The following is a 16,183-nucleotide window of genomic DNA, read 5'->3' on the forward strand; positions in this document are numbered from 1 at the left end:
TCAGAAAAATAGCACTGTACTAATTTTGGCCTTCCATTAGAACAATGTTATTTCCATATAGTGTAATAATCATGATTTTATAATAATTATTTTGTTATTTTATCTCTGTCATTCTATCACACTCAAGAATTACACAGTTTGTTTTCATTACCTTACAGACTGAGGAACATACGAGTAACATTGATCACATGTTACAATCCTGTAGTTAGGATACAGTTTAACCATAAATATTTTTGCAGAAGTCTCAAAGTATGTTGCAGCACTATGTATGTAGTCCTGTAGGTGTATATATATGTACTATCTTCAGCACTGAAGTTACTTTGTCCCTCAAGATGGAGGCTGCATATTCAAAACGTTGGTATCCACTTTTAAGGCTATGTGGTTTCACAACCCAAAGACCCATTAGAACATATGTTACCATAGAATGCAATATTCCTCTCAGCTAGATGAATTGCTGTTGCAGTACATCTTTTGAAAACACTTATGAGGGGCCACTGCATTTCAAGTGACATCTGAGAAAAACTGTTTATTGTATATTTAGTCTTTTACATAAATTTCCAAGTTTAACCACTGCCCAATTCAAGCAATATGGATGCAGATAACATTATGAGATTCTGGTACATTTAAATGTACTTAGATAATAGGCTGAAAAGCGTAATAACAAAACAGTGTGCATCGGCATTCAAGGAGTAAACTAACCAGCGACGTCCTACTTCTCAGCAATTCTTTATTAACTAACTGAGTTGCATGAAACGTTTTATCATGTAGTTTTCGTGAACAGGAATGTAAAGTAGTATCATACACAATTTTATATCCAACTCTTGCCACCATAGTATAGTCAAAGGATGCAGAACTTTCTATGTGTATTTTCAAATATGCACTTCAAGCTTTTTGTTCTGATCAGTGTAAGGCCTCTCTAGATCTGTTTTGTGATACTGAATCAATATACAATTACATAACATAGGTAAATATTTCGACTGAAAATGGATTAAATAATAGGAACGTGTATAAAATTGCACTCTTCATCGGATATAATTCGAATGATCAAGTCAGGGAGGATGCAATGGGCATGACATGTTGCCTGCACGGTGGAGGAGAAGACTGCACCTAGGGCTTTGGTGGGAAAGCCAGAAGGGAGGAGACCACTAAGACCTAGTCATTGGTCCACTATCGCGTGCCTATGCGTAATGGGTGCAAGAGGTATAGAACAATAGAGGGAAAATTATTGTGATGCTTACAGGAGCCCAATGCAGAGAGTAGTATCTCAACCTGACCCTTAAGTTACCATGGTATCGGCGGATGTAACCGTTGGTTCACATGATTGAAAAGATTGAAAAGATCCGTTTTCATTGGTTCTTATTTTTACCCAATATGGCCGGTTTGTGCTAGAGTAGTAAGTGAACTCTATATAGAAATATAAAAGAAATAATAATAGCATGAATAAGGTCAGAGAGCATATAATAATAGTTTGGAAGTAAGTAAGTGTTTTTATTTGCAAGATAAATTATTTAAGCTTCGATAGTACAGACAATATCCTGCTCACCCCACAGCAGCTAAAGTTCAAGGTCAAGTTTTGCTACACCCTAGAGGAATGTTACGCTGTTGACTACTTATATAAGATGTCAAGATGTAGTGTCTACCATACTTTGCTGCGTACGAAGAACTACAATGGAGAACCGCCCCTCCCACCCAAGAGAAATGTTAACAGCACTGTTAACCAGCACTTTGTTGTGATTAGAACAGTAGTGAAAGGGAAGTAGTTGAGAGTCGCTCTGAGAGATTTTTATTCGATGTTGGCAAGAATTTGATGGCATCGCAGTGGATAAATACAGCTCTTGATGATAATGAATTTAGCCAGCTGGAGCAAGGAGGTCCTGTGTGAACACTCAATTTTGGGTGAGGTTTTTGAAAATTGAAAATTTTGAATTCTAATTTTGATTGGATAATACAGTCGCGTGAAATGGATTAATATTCATGAGCTCTCTAGTGTACAGTAAGCACCATTGCTGCCAATGCTGGTAAATATAGTGTGCTTCAGAATTGAGTATTCTTTACATATTTTTTGCCCTTGTTTTCTGGGTTTGGGTGGCACAACTGAAAAAAAGAAAAACCATTCTCCATGGTGAAGGACGCTGTTCAGCGTGAAGCGAGCAAGTAACATACAGGAATTCCTTTCATGCCCCTTGTATATCACATGTGAGAAGCTCAACTTCTTACCAAGGAAGGACCACCCAAGATCCCTTCCCCTTGTACGGCCATTGCACACCAGTCATGAGGTAATCAAGGTGAGTCTCATTTGAGAGGAACATTATTGGTAGGATGTTGGGAACAAGCAGTGGAAGAGGCATCAACATGATGTGGATTATAGGAGAATTATAATTTTGTGATTTTTGGCAGCCTTGGAGAAGCATTAATGGAGGAACGCTGTCTCAGCTGTCAGCGGGTGTGCTTCGGTCTGGGCTTGACAAGGAGGATAGAAGAAGGGCCCCCCTCCCTTCTGCATTCCATTTGCATGGAAGGAAGGTCACTGGGAGACAGCAGCATGGAGTCTGTGAAGAAAAGGTGTGTGTAGGCCGCGCCATAGCTCAAGCCGTTAATCACTGGCTTCCCACCGCGGTGGCCCAGGTTCGATTCCTGGTCTGGTAAAGTGGGATTTGTGGTGGACAAAATGGCGCTGGATCAGGTTTTCACTGAGTACTTCAGTTTCACATGCCAATCTTTATTCCACCAATTGCTCCACAATCACCCTCACCTATCATCTGTGGCTGGTACAATAGGCCAGAAGTGACCGCAGTACAAGGGACTTAGTCCCACCCCACTAGCAATAAAAAAAAAGTGTGTGTTGTCTCTGAAGCAGTGAGTTTTTAGGATTCCATAGCACTGAAGATTTATATTGTGATCATGTGGGTCAGGACACGATGTCGCTGTACATATGGGTGTTAGCTGGAAGCTGCAGTCAATTATGTTACTCTTGTAGGACTACATGATTCCCCAACCCACAAGATCACAACACAGTGGGGTATGCTGTTTATAGGCGGGAGTAACTGTGACTTTCTTAGATCACATGTTACAGGTAGTAATGACACCATCCTCTATGAGGTTGGCTGAACTACGGCTGTGTCTTTGGTGGGGACGCATCATGGACCAGGGATGCGTTGGGACACAGCCTTGGGACACCTCCTCGTGGTCCCGCTGGGCAACGACAGTCTTGGGGTCTGGATTACTATGACCAACCGGGACTGGCGGCCAAGTTCCCATAAAGGGCAATGGCATTATGGCCGGAGCCTCCCACGCGGCGGCATAATGACTCTTGGGTATCACTACGGTCTACCCAAGATGAATGCGGGAGACCACTCCTATGGGGGTAGCTTCGGCTATTTGAGTTGTCTCCCTAGAGTACCGATAAGGTGCCGCAAGCCTTCGGGCTCAACACTCTAAAACGGTCTGACCAACCCATGTGGAGGGGGGGAATGGGGGAGCTCATAAGCCACCCCCAGGGGCGACTCTCATGTAGGTTGCCCTGGTCGCAACCTCATGACTAGCTGGTGTTGCACTCCCATCAATCATCTGGGATACCCCTCTCCCCCTGAACAGGCACTCTTGGTCCTGGAGGCTTGTGAGGGTTTCATTCACAAAAGGACCCAACCACCTAAGCCTAGGTGTGAGGCATCGTGCTGAGGGCTGCGTGGCACTGGGGTGGTTATTAGCCAGTGTCGTGAACGATCCCCTCGGGGCACCAGGCAGCACCCCGTTGTATTCATGCCTTCCACCCGTATGGGGCACTGCGGGTGGTGACCTTCTATATCCCCATGACTCGTGGGACCAAAATGAAAGGTACCAAAATAAAAACCGGTCGTATGGACCTTAAACAGAAGTGTGACTCCCCTCCAGGGGGATCCCTACAAGAAATACTTCAGCAGGGAGCCAGAAGCTCTGGTGCACCGTTAAGGTGCACAGTTGCAACCAGCGAACCTGCTGTTGAAATTTCAGCCAAAGGCAGGGATGAACCACTGGTTCAAAACCTGCCCGAGGCAAAACCAGAAACCACTCCCTTGGGAGTCAGTAGTACTGACATACCACTGCAGGGAGCTAGTACATCTAGCATACCTACAGTAGGAGAAGGTCTGGGACCCCAAGTCCCTGTAGTAAGTGGATTCCGTCTGGTGAAGAAGCTGTCCGGATGCGCCAAACGGAAACTTAAAAAGGCAAGAGCTAGGGCAAGCGAAGCAGGAACTGGGGGCATTCAGCAACCAGGAAACTCTGGTGCACCGTTAAGGGGCCTGGTTGCATCCAGCAAACCTGCTGTTGAAATTTCAGCCAAAGGCAGGGATGAACCAGTGGTTCAAAACCTGCCCGAGGCAAAACCAGAAACCACTCCCTTGGGAGTCAGTAGTACTGACATACCACTGCAGGGAGCTAGTACATCTAGCATACCTACAGTAGGAGAAGGTCTGGGACCCCAAGTCCCTGTAGTAAGTGGATTCCGTCTGGTGAAGAAGCTGTCCGGATGCGCCAGACGGAAACGCAAAATGGCAAGAGCTAGGCCAAGCGAAGCTGGAACTGGGGGCATTCAGCAACCAGGAATTGCAGCCTCGCCCAAGCAGGGAGAAACCCCTACCGGGACCTTTAAGAGGCCAAGGTCAGAGGAGAGAACCCCAACAGAAATGGCCAGAGCTCTGAAAAGGTCCAGGGACGCTAAGGGACCAGAGACCTACAATGAGACTGTGACCAACATAAAGGTAGCTATCTTCAGGGAAACATATCCTGAAGATAAGCTAACAGAAGGTGACCAGAACTCCATTCTGGATGTACTGGGAGGGGTGTTACGTAGGACTCCATCCAGAGAACTACCACACCTGAAGTCCCACAGGCTGGAGGGAGGTGCACTTATTTATATATGCGCCGACCAGCAGTCTGGTCAGTGGCTTATCAAAGCCATTGACAATTACAGGCTGGAGTCAGGGGCCAGGCTGAAGGCTACTGATGCCATAAAACTACCCAAACCAGTTAAAGTGGCTATCAAGACTTGGGACAAAGTTGCCCAGAATCAGGAAGAGTTACTGAATTGGATTGCACATCTTAATCCAGGACTCCATACTGAGCGCTGGAGAGTACTTGATACGCAATCTGAGCCAAAAGGCCAGAGGCTTATCTTACTTATAGACCGGGACTCGTATACCACTATACAGAGGACCGGATATAAGTTATTTACAGGGCTCTCACAGTCTACTGTTAAAGTGCTGAAAGACCCTGAGGCTCACCAACAGGAAACTGTGATAGACACAGCATCTTCAGAATCGGGCTCTGAGGGGGAGGGGGATGGTGTACCCACTCCTTCAGACCAAAGTAGAGCAGATCAGGGGACCCCTTCAAATGGAACCCAGTCTGAGACCAGGACAGAACAGTAATCACACACACACAGAGACACACATATAAACTTAAACACACACATACACATAAACATACACATACACAGTACACACACATAACATGAAATTCCTTCAAATTACACTAAACCACAGCAAAGCAGCCATGCTATATGCCAGCAGCTAGCTGAGGGAAAGGCAGATGTAGCACTTATTAAGGAACCTTGGTAATACAAGGGTCAAATAAGAGGTTTAACCTTTAACGGAGGAATGTTGTATATATATGAGGCAGGACACTGCTCCCTTTGGGAGTGCTGACAGTTTGATCTTGGGTTTGAAACCAAAGAAACTCCCCTCCCCCAAGATGATTCTTCAATCGCACAAGGCTAATAACACGGTCAGTGGCGTTTCTCAGGCGAGGCCAAGGTTATCTGGGGCCCAGCTGAGCCGACTGGAGCCGACACATTCACAACACTGGCCAACCAAAGGGAAACAAAGACGTCGTGTGTGTTCGCTAAATAAGAAAAGCAGGAACACCATCAGGTAAGTCCTCTGGAATTGCATAACATAATAAAGATTATATTTTACATTTCATGACAAAATAATCACAGTTAATTTTCGTTTATAAAAATTGCTCTTTTGTGTATATGTAGAAAATTTTATTGTCTTTCAGAATGTTTTTAGTTTGTATTTCTGTGTTTTATAGAATTGAATATATGTAGTCTTTTCTGAAAGTTTGCAATGTTAAAGACTTAGGGCAATTTAAATTCCGGCTGCAGAGGGGTGTCGGCAATTTAAAAGTCCATTCATTAAAGATTAATGCCTTACCTTTGCTGGGGCTATCTTCTAGGAATGGAACAGCGGTGATGATAACATACACATATCGAGGAGGTTGCATGGAGCTGACTGTTTCTTCAGTCTACCTTCCATGTGACTGAGATGAACCACCACCAACCAAGGAAATTAGGGACATCAACAGCTAACTTGTTGCTTCAGACTATCCTGCTTATAAAATCTCGGTATGAGCCATATAGAAAACATCTTTTCCGTTGTCATAACCTAACAATACCTCAACCATTGCATAGAAGCGGGTGTTTGTTTATGCACCTATTGCATAAAAGCGGCTGTATTTGTTGTCTGTTTTGAGGACTCTTACCAGCAACGGGGCTGTACAACACAATATTTAATAGCCTAATGATGACCTTTAAGGTCTAATTATGTTACTAGAAGAATTAAAATGTATATAATTTACAATATGTAAAGTTGCTTATGATGACATAAGAAAGGAAAGAAAGCCTGACATAAAAGAAAAGAGAGTCTAAATCACACCCCAAGAAAATAACACAAAACAACAGTCTCAGAAACAAAATACTCGCATACTCAGCAAGAAAAATCAAAGCAAACCCACCCACACCATACTCAATATTAAAAGCAGACACCAATTCAGATTCACCTTCAGCAAAATCAAAAGGAGTGCGATTATGATGATGACATAAGCTCTGCATCATAGATGTAAATTGATGTAATGAATGTTAAAATTGGTGCCCCTAAGCGTGTATGTACTTTTTGTACCAGTCCAAGCAAGAGAATTTAACTATTTTTAACATTGCAGTATTGATACTATCACATCCCGATGTTCTCTTGTCCTGCAGTTCATCAATATTTCCCAGTATATTGACATAAACAGTGGATTTCAGTTGTCTCCAAAGATAAAATTGGGAGTTCTGAGGTGCAGAGACCTGGTTGGCCACTGAGCTGGACCTCTCTGCCCTATCCACTTGCCTGGGATTCTCTAGGACAGGAACTGAGACAACAACTGCAAAGTGAGGGAGACCTCACCTGTTGCAAGCAGACCTTTCTTTGGCATGCCAAGGACATGGCTTACAAGAATTTCAAAGACAGTTGTTAGCAGCATATTTAGATTCATTGTGCCCATGATAGTTTCATCACAGAAGTTAATTTACACTTTCATTCTTCCCCCATGCACTCCTAAGAGCATCATATTCATAAATACTCTCATATAATTCTCAGTGCCTTATTGTCTGTGCAGGATGCTGAGGTCTCTTCTCTCTGTACATGGAGCAAATCCAGAGATGATAACAGTCTTTATTGATGGCTACTTTGAGGAACCGCTTGAGGTGACAAAACTCTTTGGACTGCGAGGAATTCAGCACACCAATTGGAGTTAAGAATGCCAGAATATCAAGGTACTACAAGGCTTCTCTGACAGCAACATTCAACATATTTCCCAATGCCAAATACATAATTATTGTGGAAGAAGATCTGAATGCGTCTCCAGACTTGTTCAAGTGAGAACTGGTACAGGTTTTGGTGTCTAGTGAAATGGGTAATGGCTGTGTAGAATATGAAAATGCTGTCACTACAGTAAACTCCTGGTTATTCTCCAGTATCCACCTGATAATGGTCATTCAATGACTGAAACATTTTGTAGAACTGACTGTACAATTAAAGTCTGTATGATTGTATACAGTTTTGTAGTGATCGTTTGTCTCCTATCCAGATTAAACCTTGAACAGTTTCAACCTGTGTGTGCCAGATGAAGGAGAATAAAATAAATGATAAATGATACAAACTCCGTCTCAAGTGCAAACAATATATTCTGTGTCTTTGATCTTGCTTCCTACACTACATGTTTCGGCCTCAGACGGCCATCATCAGGTGTATAACACGTCGCTGTCACACTGCACCCAGTTCAAAATTTAACATCTAAAACACTCTCCCTGTCATTATCAACTTCTACTTCGTTGATAGCTGTCCACCCGTAGATTACTTCACACACATTAATTTTGACTTTATTGTAATAGCACCATAATAAAATCTTTAGTTCTAATTTTAAACCTTTAAATTCTTGTCCAATAAAATAGGCTGGGCATGTAGCACTGTGAGATGGATGAATGCATTCAAATATAATAAAGGAAAAACATCGCTTGGGAGACCTAGAGGGAACATAAAATTGAAAAAGAAGTTTTGAGGTTGTACACTTGATTCAGGTGGTTCATGACAAGGTCCAGCTGCAAAATTGTATGAGTACTGTAATGAATACAGAGGTTAGAGAAGTTGGAAGTCGTTTTGTGGCCAGATGATAAGACTGTCAACTTTTCAAGGACTTTGCTCCATCAAGTTAATTCATTTTAATCCAAGGAATGGAATGTTTGCCAAATGTGTAAGCAGATTAATATGAATATTGGTACAGTGTGTACATTGCAGTTACTTCAGCCAGACTAAGAGACTGCTGGAGGAGGACGAGACACTTTACTGCATCTCTGCCTGGATTGACCAGGGTTATGAGCATGCAAGTGAAAATGCAGGTTACTGGGTTCTTCCCTAGAAGTTGGTACCTATTTGTAGCTCAGAAGTCCGCAAGCTTCTAGACTTCATGAAGCATATTTTTTTATGCTCTTATAATTCTTTGTGTTGCTTTTTATTGTATTTGTTGTCATTTTTGTTGTTTAGATGGGGAACTCTTATCAATTGGTGAATGCAGTTTCAACAGTTTGAGGCTTGGAATTATTTGTAATTAACTGGTCACTCGTGATAAATATATCTACTTAAATTAAGAAAGTGCTATAAATTCTTCCCAGAACAAATATTAATATTTTAGTGAGGTAAAATTTTGGCTTTTATATATTGCCATAATTTTATCTCAGTTACATGGATTACATTTTTGCGATCAAATAACTTTCTTGATCATAATGCCAGTGTAAGAATTACTTTTTGTGTTACATGTCCAGATATGGGAGTGGGATATGTGGATGCGGCTACCTGAGGTTCAGAAGGGCAGAGAGTGTGTGATTCCAGACGTGTCTCAGACGTACCATTTCGGTGCTTCAGGTCTGAACATGAATTCCTACTTCCAAGACGTCTACTTCAAGAAACATTCTTTCAATACCTTGCCGTATGTGAAGCTTAAACATGTTGACAGGTAATGCATATTGTTCTTAATTTAGTTGACATTCCTCTATAATGTATGGAAACGAATATTCATAATTGTTGTTACTGTGTAAGAAAGCAGTTTAGTTATAGTAGTAGTATTTAGAAGTGACAGTCCTCCGATGTGGAGTATGAGAAGTATTGGTAGTGGCGCGGAGAGCTCCAGCATGCTGACAAGTGTGGAGGGGAATGCAGTACAGGCATTTTCAAAAGGAAATAATTTCTTACCTCATTGTGTTGCATAGTGTTGGTGGTTTAGTCTTGATGATGTTCACACATCCAGTGTCAAGTTTTAAGTGCCGAATAGCAGACTATTATGCACTTTACTGTACACTATACACAATTATACGCTTTTCACTGTTATATACATGAAGAGTTTATTTACATATTACACAGGTCTGTTCTAAAAGGGGCAACACTGGCAATGTCCACATAGATATTGTAACGTGTTGCGTTACTGAAGATGGCCGTTTGGATTGTTAATTGGTTCATTTAACAACCTACAAGTCTCGGCTACAATTATTTATAACACATTTGTGGGGTTTCACACTTTATAACCCTATTCGCAAATCTATTCAGTCTGTCTTCAGTAGTCTACACGTATTCAGTACGGGAGCTATACAAGTGCAACTGTCTCACACACTCCCAATTACACAATTACACACACATCCGGTTCTTCTTTCCGCGAACGCTGGTAGACTCCAACTTTGGGCTGCTGACTGGAGAACTGTTTTCGGCCACTGATACACTTTAACTCTCTCTGGGGACGGCTACAAGTTAACTCCCTCCGGCAGCTGTGCAGTTCCCTTATATAGCCGCAGTGCTTGCCTGTTACATAAGCGAATGCCTTGTCACAGTAGGAACCGGTGCCACATTGCTGTGTTTGCGTATAGCCTAGCAACGCTGTTTACTCGCGCCTTGTTACATTACTGCGGAGGGGGGGGGATGGAGCGCTGACTCAACCGCCATGTCACTGTGGCCAGAGTGGCCACGTCACTGCTGGGTAGGGAGGGGTTGCCCTCCATTGTGCAACATGTCACACTATCATCTCCACATGCCTGTCCTTCCTTGTCACCACCAGATGAATCAGAGCTATCATCAGAACTTTCACCACTATCACTGCCAATTTGGAAGACAAACTCCTGTCCTGCGTCCAAAAGGCCTTCCCATGTCATTAATTTTTGCTCAATGTTCCTTACATGTTGGCACCTACATTGTCATTCTTCTGCAGTTATGGAAGCCAATTTTTGGTCTGCCAGTTTAATATCGTCATCCATCTTAAATGTATTATTATTTTGAGCAACCAAATTTTTTACTGTGGACCATATTAACTCAACTGGGTTGAGTTCTGGGTGATACGGAGGGAGTCGTAAAATATCGTGATTGTGTTCTGCAAAGTTTCCATCTATTTTATAGGAAAGGTATTTCGGATGATTGGTAGGATCATATTATATATGTCTGGATTCCACAATGATGAAAAATCAGTGTTATTGAAGGTAATATGTGGAAGGTGATATTTTAGCCATGATATCATAAAATCTCTTCTTGAATTAATTTGAGTTAGGGGCTCTGTTTAGTTGTACATTATGGTAGGGAGCATTATCAATGATTAGGACAGAATTTGGGGAAAGGTTAGGAATAAGTTGGTCCTTTAACCATTTTTCATAATTGGTGTAGTTCATGTCGCTGGTAGTCCCCTGTTTTTTGGTGGGATTTCAAGCGGACACAGGCCTTAGGGATGAAACCTTGCTCTACCCCTGCATGGATAACAATGAGCCGTTGGCCATAGGACACGGGAAAATAATCCCTGGATGGATCCATCACTCCATGCATATGAGTTGGTGTGCGATGGATGAATATAGGTTTCATCCATGTAGATGATTGGGCGGCCCTCTTCCCTATATTCTTTAATTTGCCGCAAATACTGAAGATGTTTGGCTCTGATATTATACTGTTCCACCAGTATCTGCCGATTATTTTTTGTTTTCTTCCAGCGGAACCCCAGTTTCAAAATAATTTTCTATAATGTGGAGATGCATCCCTGAAAATCTAACGTTTTCTTCAACTTTTCGTGAACTTTTTTCAGGGTAGGTCTCCGTTTTTCAACTATGTAGAAGTCATTAATTGTTCTTTGCACCACAGACTCGTTAAAGTCGTCCAAAGTGGCTAGTGGAGATTTCCTAGGTCTTTTTATGGGGTGTCAAAAAGGAAGTGGAAGCCCCAGATTCGATATTTTTTGTTTCTCTTATTATTCTTCTGACACTACTTTCCGATACACCTGTTACCTTTGCTACTTCCACTCCTATGTTCTTCGCTGTAATTGTTGGCCCAGCCTCCTTCATATACTTATATACATTACTAACAATTTCTCTTGATTGTGAATGCAACACTTTTCCACTCAATTTACTTCATGTAGGTGGCATGTTAAAGGAGATAGAAAAAATGTACAAATATAAATAACAAAAAAGAAAATCAACAAATAAGGATAAGCAATAAAATAGAGAATAATACACTCAAATACGACTCCAGGAGTCAAAACTTTTTGACTTGACTGTACAATGAAGAATGCTTATAACTGAACTTGAGACATCTGCTCGCACTGAAAACAAACGACTGACTAATCAGAACACCCCTCAACTTTCACGAATGGACCTGACCATCCACTGTGCAGCTTTTCCTGGACTGTCACTTCTAAATATCAGAACTATAATATGAAGCAAAAGATATAGACATTCATATTGAATTGAATTGAATTTATTTACATTCTATAAATCCTAAGCAGGTTAGTACCTTTGGATACAGAACATGTCAAAAGGTTACATACATAAGTACAGGCAATTTTAGCTTAAAAATTAATATAACTTAATTTTACATCATTCTCTATTTACATTGAAGTATTCATCTAAAGAGTAGAAGGAATGAGCATGTAGATAATTCTTTAACTCTGATTTAAACTTTTTAGTATCATTGCCCAAGTTTTTAATACTTTGTGGCAGATTGTTGAACACTTTTATGCCAGTAAAGTAGACTCCTTTTTGATATACTGATAAAGTTGATGAGGGTAGGTGGAAGTTATATTTTTGTCTAGTATTCATGTTATAGACATCAGAATTTAATTTGAATTTATCTTTGTTGTAAACAACAAATAAGAGAAGCGATAATATGTATTGCGATTGAAGAGGTAGAATTTTTAATTTCTTAAATAATTCTCTACATGAATCTCTACTTCTACATCCTGTAATGATTCTAATTATATTCTTTTGTATTTTAAAAATTATTACACTATGTGAAGAGTTCCCCCAAAATATTAATCCATAGTTCATAATAGAATGAAAGTAGGCATGGTAAACCATCTTCAATGTTTCCTGTGACATAAAAGGCTTAATTGATCTCATCGCATAGCAAGCTGCATTTAATTTAGGTATAATTTGTTCAATATGTATTTTCCAAGACAGTGTACTGTCTACATGTATTCCAAGGAATTTTGTATCAAGTACTTTACAGATTAATTTGTTGGCATAACTGATGTCCAGATCAATTTGGTGGTTGTTTTTAGTTGTGAATGATATGTAATGGGTTTTATCAAAATTTAATGAGAGTAAATTGGCTTTGAACCATCTGTTTAAGGCTTCAAATACAATATTTATGTCATTTTTAAAGTTGTCAAATTTAGAGTTCTTAAATATTATACTAGTGTCAGTACTATGTAAAGGAATACCTCAGTTCATCTTAACCAGGACGCTGTTAAGACTTCATAATTAGTCCAAATAACAGTTACATGAAATTCTGTTTGTCTGATTGTACAGTGAGGCCCCAGTGTAAGATTATCAGTGAACCAAAACTTTTCTTGTAGCACATTGAAATCTAGGTGAATGACATGTTTACTGTAATCAGTTTTTATTAAATCTGAATTGTTTCTTAGCATCACCCATCCAATTCATTAATGTAACAGATAAAATTGTAACTTTCTTGTCTGTTTCTTATAACAAATCTAATACATAACACCCGAAGGTATTAAGAATTTTACTCTGAATTTGTGCCAGTGTGTTGAATGGCTACAAATATTAAAGCAGTGTGCAAGGATGAATAAAGTTTTGGATAAAATTAGAATCCTCATACTCAGGTTTTAATGTGATGAGTATGCTTTATTAAGATATGAAGCATGTTCATCATATGTTTTTGTTATTTCACTGTTATCCCTTCTATGTAATTTTGGCTGCTATATATTGTGACATTGACAAGAAAAGTTACCATGTCCTGGACCATGAATGGGTACTTTTGTTTGTATAAACTAAACAGTTCAAATGAAAAACAAAGCCTCCCTTAATAGTTAAAAAAACAGAGCATTTATTGAAAAAATATCCTGAGCTAAAACCCAAGGGTTTCATAATGAAATGCATGAGTGTCATACATATGTATGTACAATAATTAACCTATTAATGATGATCTGTCAAGTTCGGTACAGTCACATAATCCAAACATTCCTTGAAATGCAGTTGGAAGTACCTCCTCGGCCAGAACATAACTCTAGTTATATCTCTAGTTGCATAAATAAATACGTGTAACAGGGATATTTTAAGTATAATTATCACATAGGAGAATATGACTTCAAGTTTGAAATGTATTGGTATGATATCATTATAACATTGTTGGTTATTCTTTGTACCAGTCTTTAGTTTCACCTTTTATAGTACTAGATTCTCTGTAAAATATCTTTTTGGGATGCCGAAAACATAAGCTTACAAAAGAAATGTCCTGTGTGAACAGTAAGGTCTCCAGTATAGTGTTCCTGTTGATAATCCTACATAGGTTACACAATTTAGTACCAAATTTCAAAAAAGCAAAAATGTATTTGTGTCTGTAAATCATGTTGAGCATGGGAGTGATGCACAATCAAAGATATTCTACTTTAGAGAAGTTATATCAGTTCACTGTAGAATTAAAATTATAGTGAGGAAGTTAGGTAATGAATTTTCTTTAGGTTTTCTTATGATAAATATTTAATATCTATTTCATGTATTTACAGCATAAACAAGAGCAATTGTGAAGAGTTAATTGTGGACATGTTCAAGAGAAGTCTTGTTTTGGATCACAGCAAATCACAATGTGAGGAGAACTTCATACCAGGCAAAAAGGTGAATATACTTACTGCAATATTTACAATACAGTATTTACTGCATCAGTTTTCTATTTTTTTCTAATATATTTAATCATTATTGTGTTTTACTTATTTTAAAAATTGTTCTACAACAATGGCCCATAGTCTCTGATATTTTCACCTGTTATGAAATACATTTGCTCACATGGTGATGTCTGTATTATAACACTGTGTTTTCTTGTAATGTTGGTGGTTACCAATGATTTGGAGGAAGAGGATTTAGCTTGAATATTCAACCCTGAGAATGGAAGTAGCCTGTTTTGCCGATACACTGGGACCAGCCTTCCAGATTAGAATGTGGTGTAACACAGACATCACAGAATGAATCTTCATTGCCGTGGAAACCTCAAACCATACAAATACGTACATGCATCTGTTTCTCATTACAACATGTTCATTATTTTAAGGCCAATTGAATATTTAATAAGGTGTAAGTTTTATATGTCTGTATATTTTCTTCTTTGTTTCAGGGTGAAATCATAATAATGTTCATCAAAATGGAAGGACCAAAAGACTTTGTAACGTGGCTGCAAGTAGCCAAGGTAATGGTTCAGACATGCTGTGCTGCTGGTAGAGAGAGCTAACCCTCCTCTCTCTCCCTTCTGCCACCAAACACGTCCTCCTCTTCCTACTTCCTTTTCCACCCTCTTCCTCCTTGTCACCCTATCTCCTCCACCCCATATTTCCTCCTCATTCACTTCCAACCTTCCCATTCTCCTTCTGACTTCTACCACATCATGCTCTTCCTCATGCCACTTCTTCATACCTCTTCTTTCCCCTGTTTCCACCAACCTCCTCCTCTTCACCCTACCTCCTCGATGAGTAAAGGTCATAACGTTCCTCTAGAGAGCAGCACCTCATAGTGCTTACTTATCCTACCATTTTTAGTACCCCATTACATATGTGCTGTATATTTGTAGTACATTCAAGTTATTGAAATTAGGTATTTGCAACAAAGCAGAACATAGTGAGCGTGCGTAGAAGGTGAGATTTTGCTCTGTATTCAGTCATTATATAAATTCCTATGTTGATGTTTCATTGGGCTTCATAGCATACTCGCGTAACGTTATTCTGCAAATTGTTTCAGTGCTTCAAGATCTGGGACCCTGATGTTCGAGGTTATCACAAGAGTATGTGGAGACTGCACATGAAGGGCAGTGAAATGCTTGTCATTGGAGTGCCAAACTCAGAGTATTCATAAGTAAGACTTCTAGAAACACAAATGTGAATACTGTAGTGCTAATACAAGTCTCAGTGAAATGATCAATCCTTTTGAGGGTCCATCATCATCATCATCATATCCTAATGTAGATTGTTACATTGTCATCAGAAGTTAACTAGTTTCCTTTTTCAGCACAGTTGGAACCTGAATCCTGTTATTGGAGATCTCACTTTCTTCATAAGGTTGCCTACCCAAGGTATGATGTATGGTCAGAGATGATTTGGACACTGTTTACCGTCTCTTTAAGTGAACTTTAGCGCCTCTGTTTCTTGGGCAGGTTCTTCTGTCATATTGGCTTTTAACCCTTTGACGTGGTCATTTAAATTCCGCGGCCGCGGCTCCTGCGGTAATATATTCAGCCGGCCATTTAAATTTTGCTCGAAAATTATTTATTCATCATTGTTCTTAAATTCTATGAGATAGGAACATGAAACTTTCACTAAAATGATCTTAAATGGTGGTTTTATAACCTTACCTTATAATATG

The 16,183-nt window shown here is 39.9% G+C and overlaps 1 protein-coding gene across 7 annotated transcripts in view; it reads left to right on the top strand.

Annotated features, from left to right (window-relative positions):
- The first annotated feature begins 1,380 nt into the window (after positions 1–1,380).
- LOC111870151 (protein O-linked-mannose beta-1,2-N-acetylglucosaminyltransferase 1) overlaps positions 1,381–16,183 on the top strand; it is a 16,141-nt gene continuing 1,338 nt past the window's right edge. Inside the window, exons 1-10 of one of the 7 annotated variants that reach the window (XR_002843802.1) lie at positions 1,381–1,896; positions 2,106–2,285; positions 2,398–2,562; positions 5,782–5,909; positions 6,217–6,385; positions 7,417–7,573; positions 9,119–9,309; positions 14,344–14,452; positions 14,946–15,017; positions 15,563–15,676. Coding sequence is in view for 5 of the 7 variants with exons in the window: in XM_023862202.2 (XP_023717970.1) it covers positions 3,810–5,408 (1,599 nt within the window). In the remaining 2 variants the exon portion in view is untranslated. Of the gene's footprint in view, positions 2,563–2,764; positions 5,910–6,216; positions 6,386–7,416; positions 7,574–9,118; positions 9,310–14,343; positions 14,453–14,945; positions 15,018–15,562; positions 15,677–15,829; positions 15,894–16,183 lie in introns of those variants that run through there. The other 6 variants (XR_002843801.1, XM_023862204.2, XM_023862202.2 and 3 more) reach the window with 6 other exon arrangements.

The sequence above is a fragment of the Cryptotermes secundus genome, unplaced genomic scaffold (assembly GCF_002891405.2).
Source record: "Cryptotermes secundus unplaced genomic scaffold, Csec_1.0 scaffold634, whole genome shotgun sequence".
NCBI lineage: Eukaryota > Metazoa > Arthropoda > Insecta > Blattodea > Kalotermitidae > Cryptotermes > Cryptotermes secundus.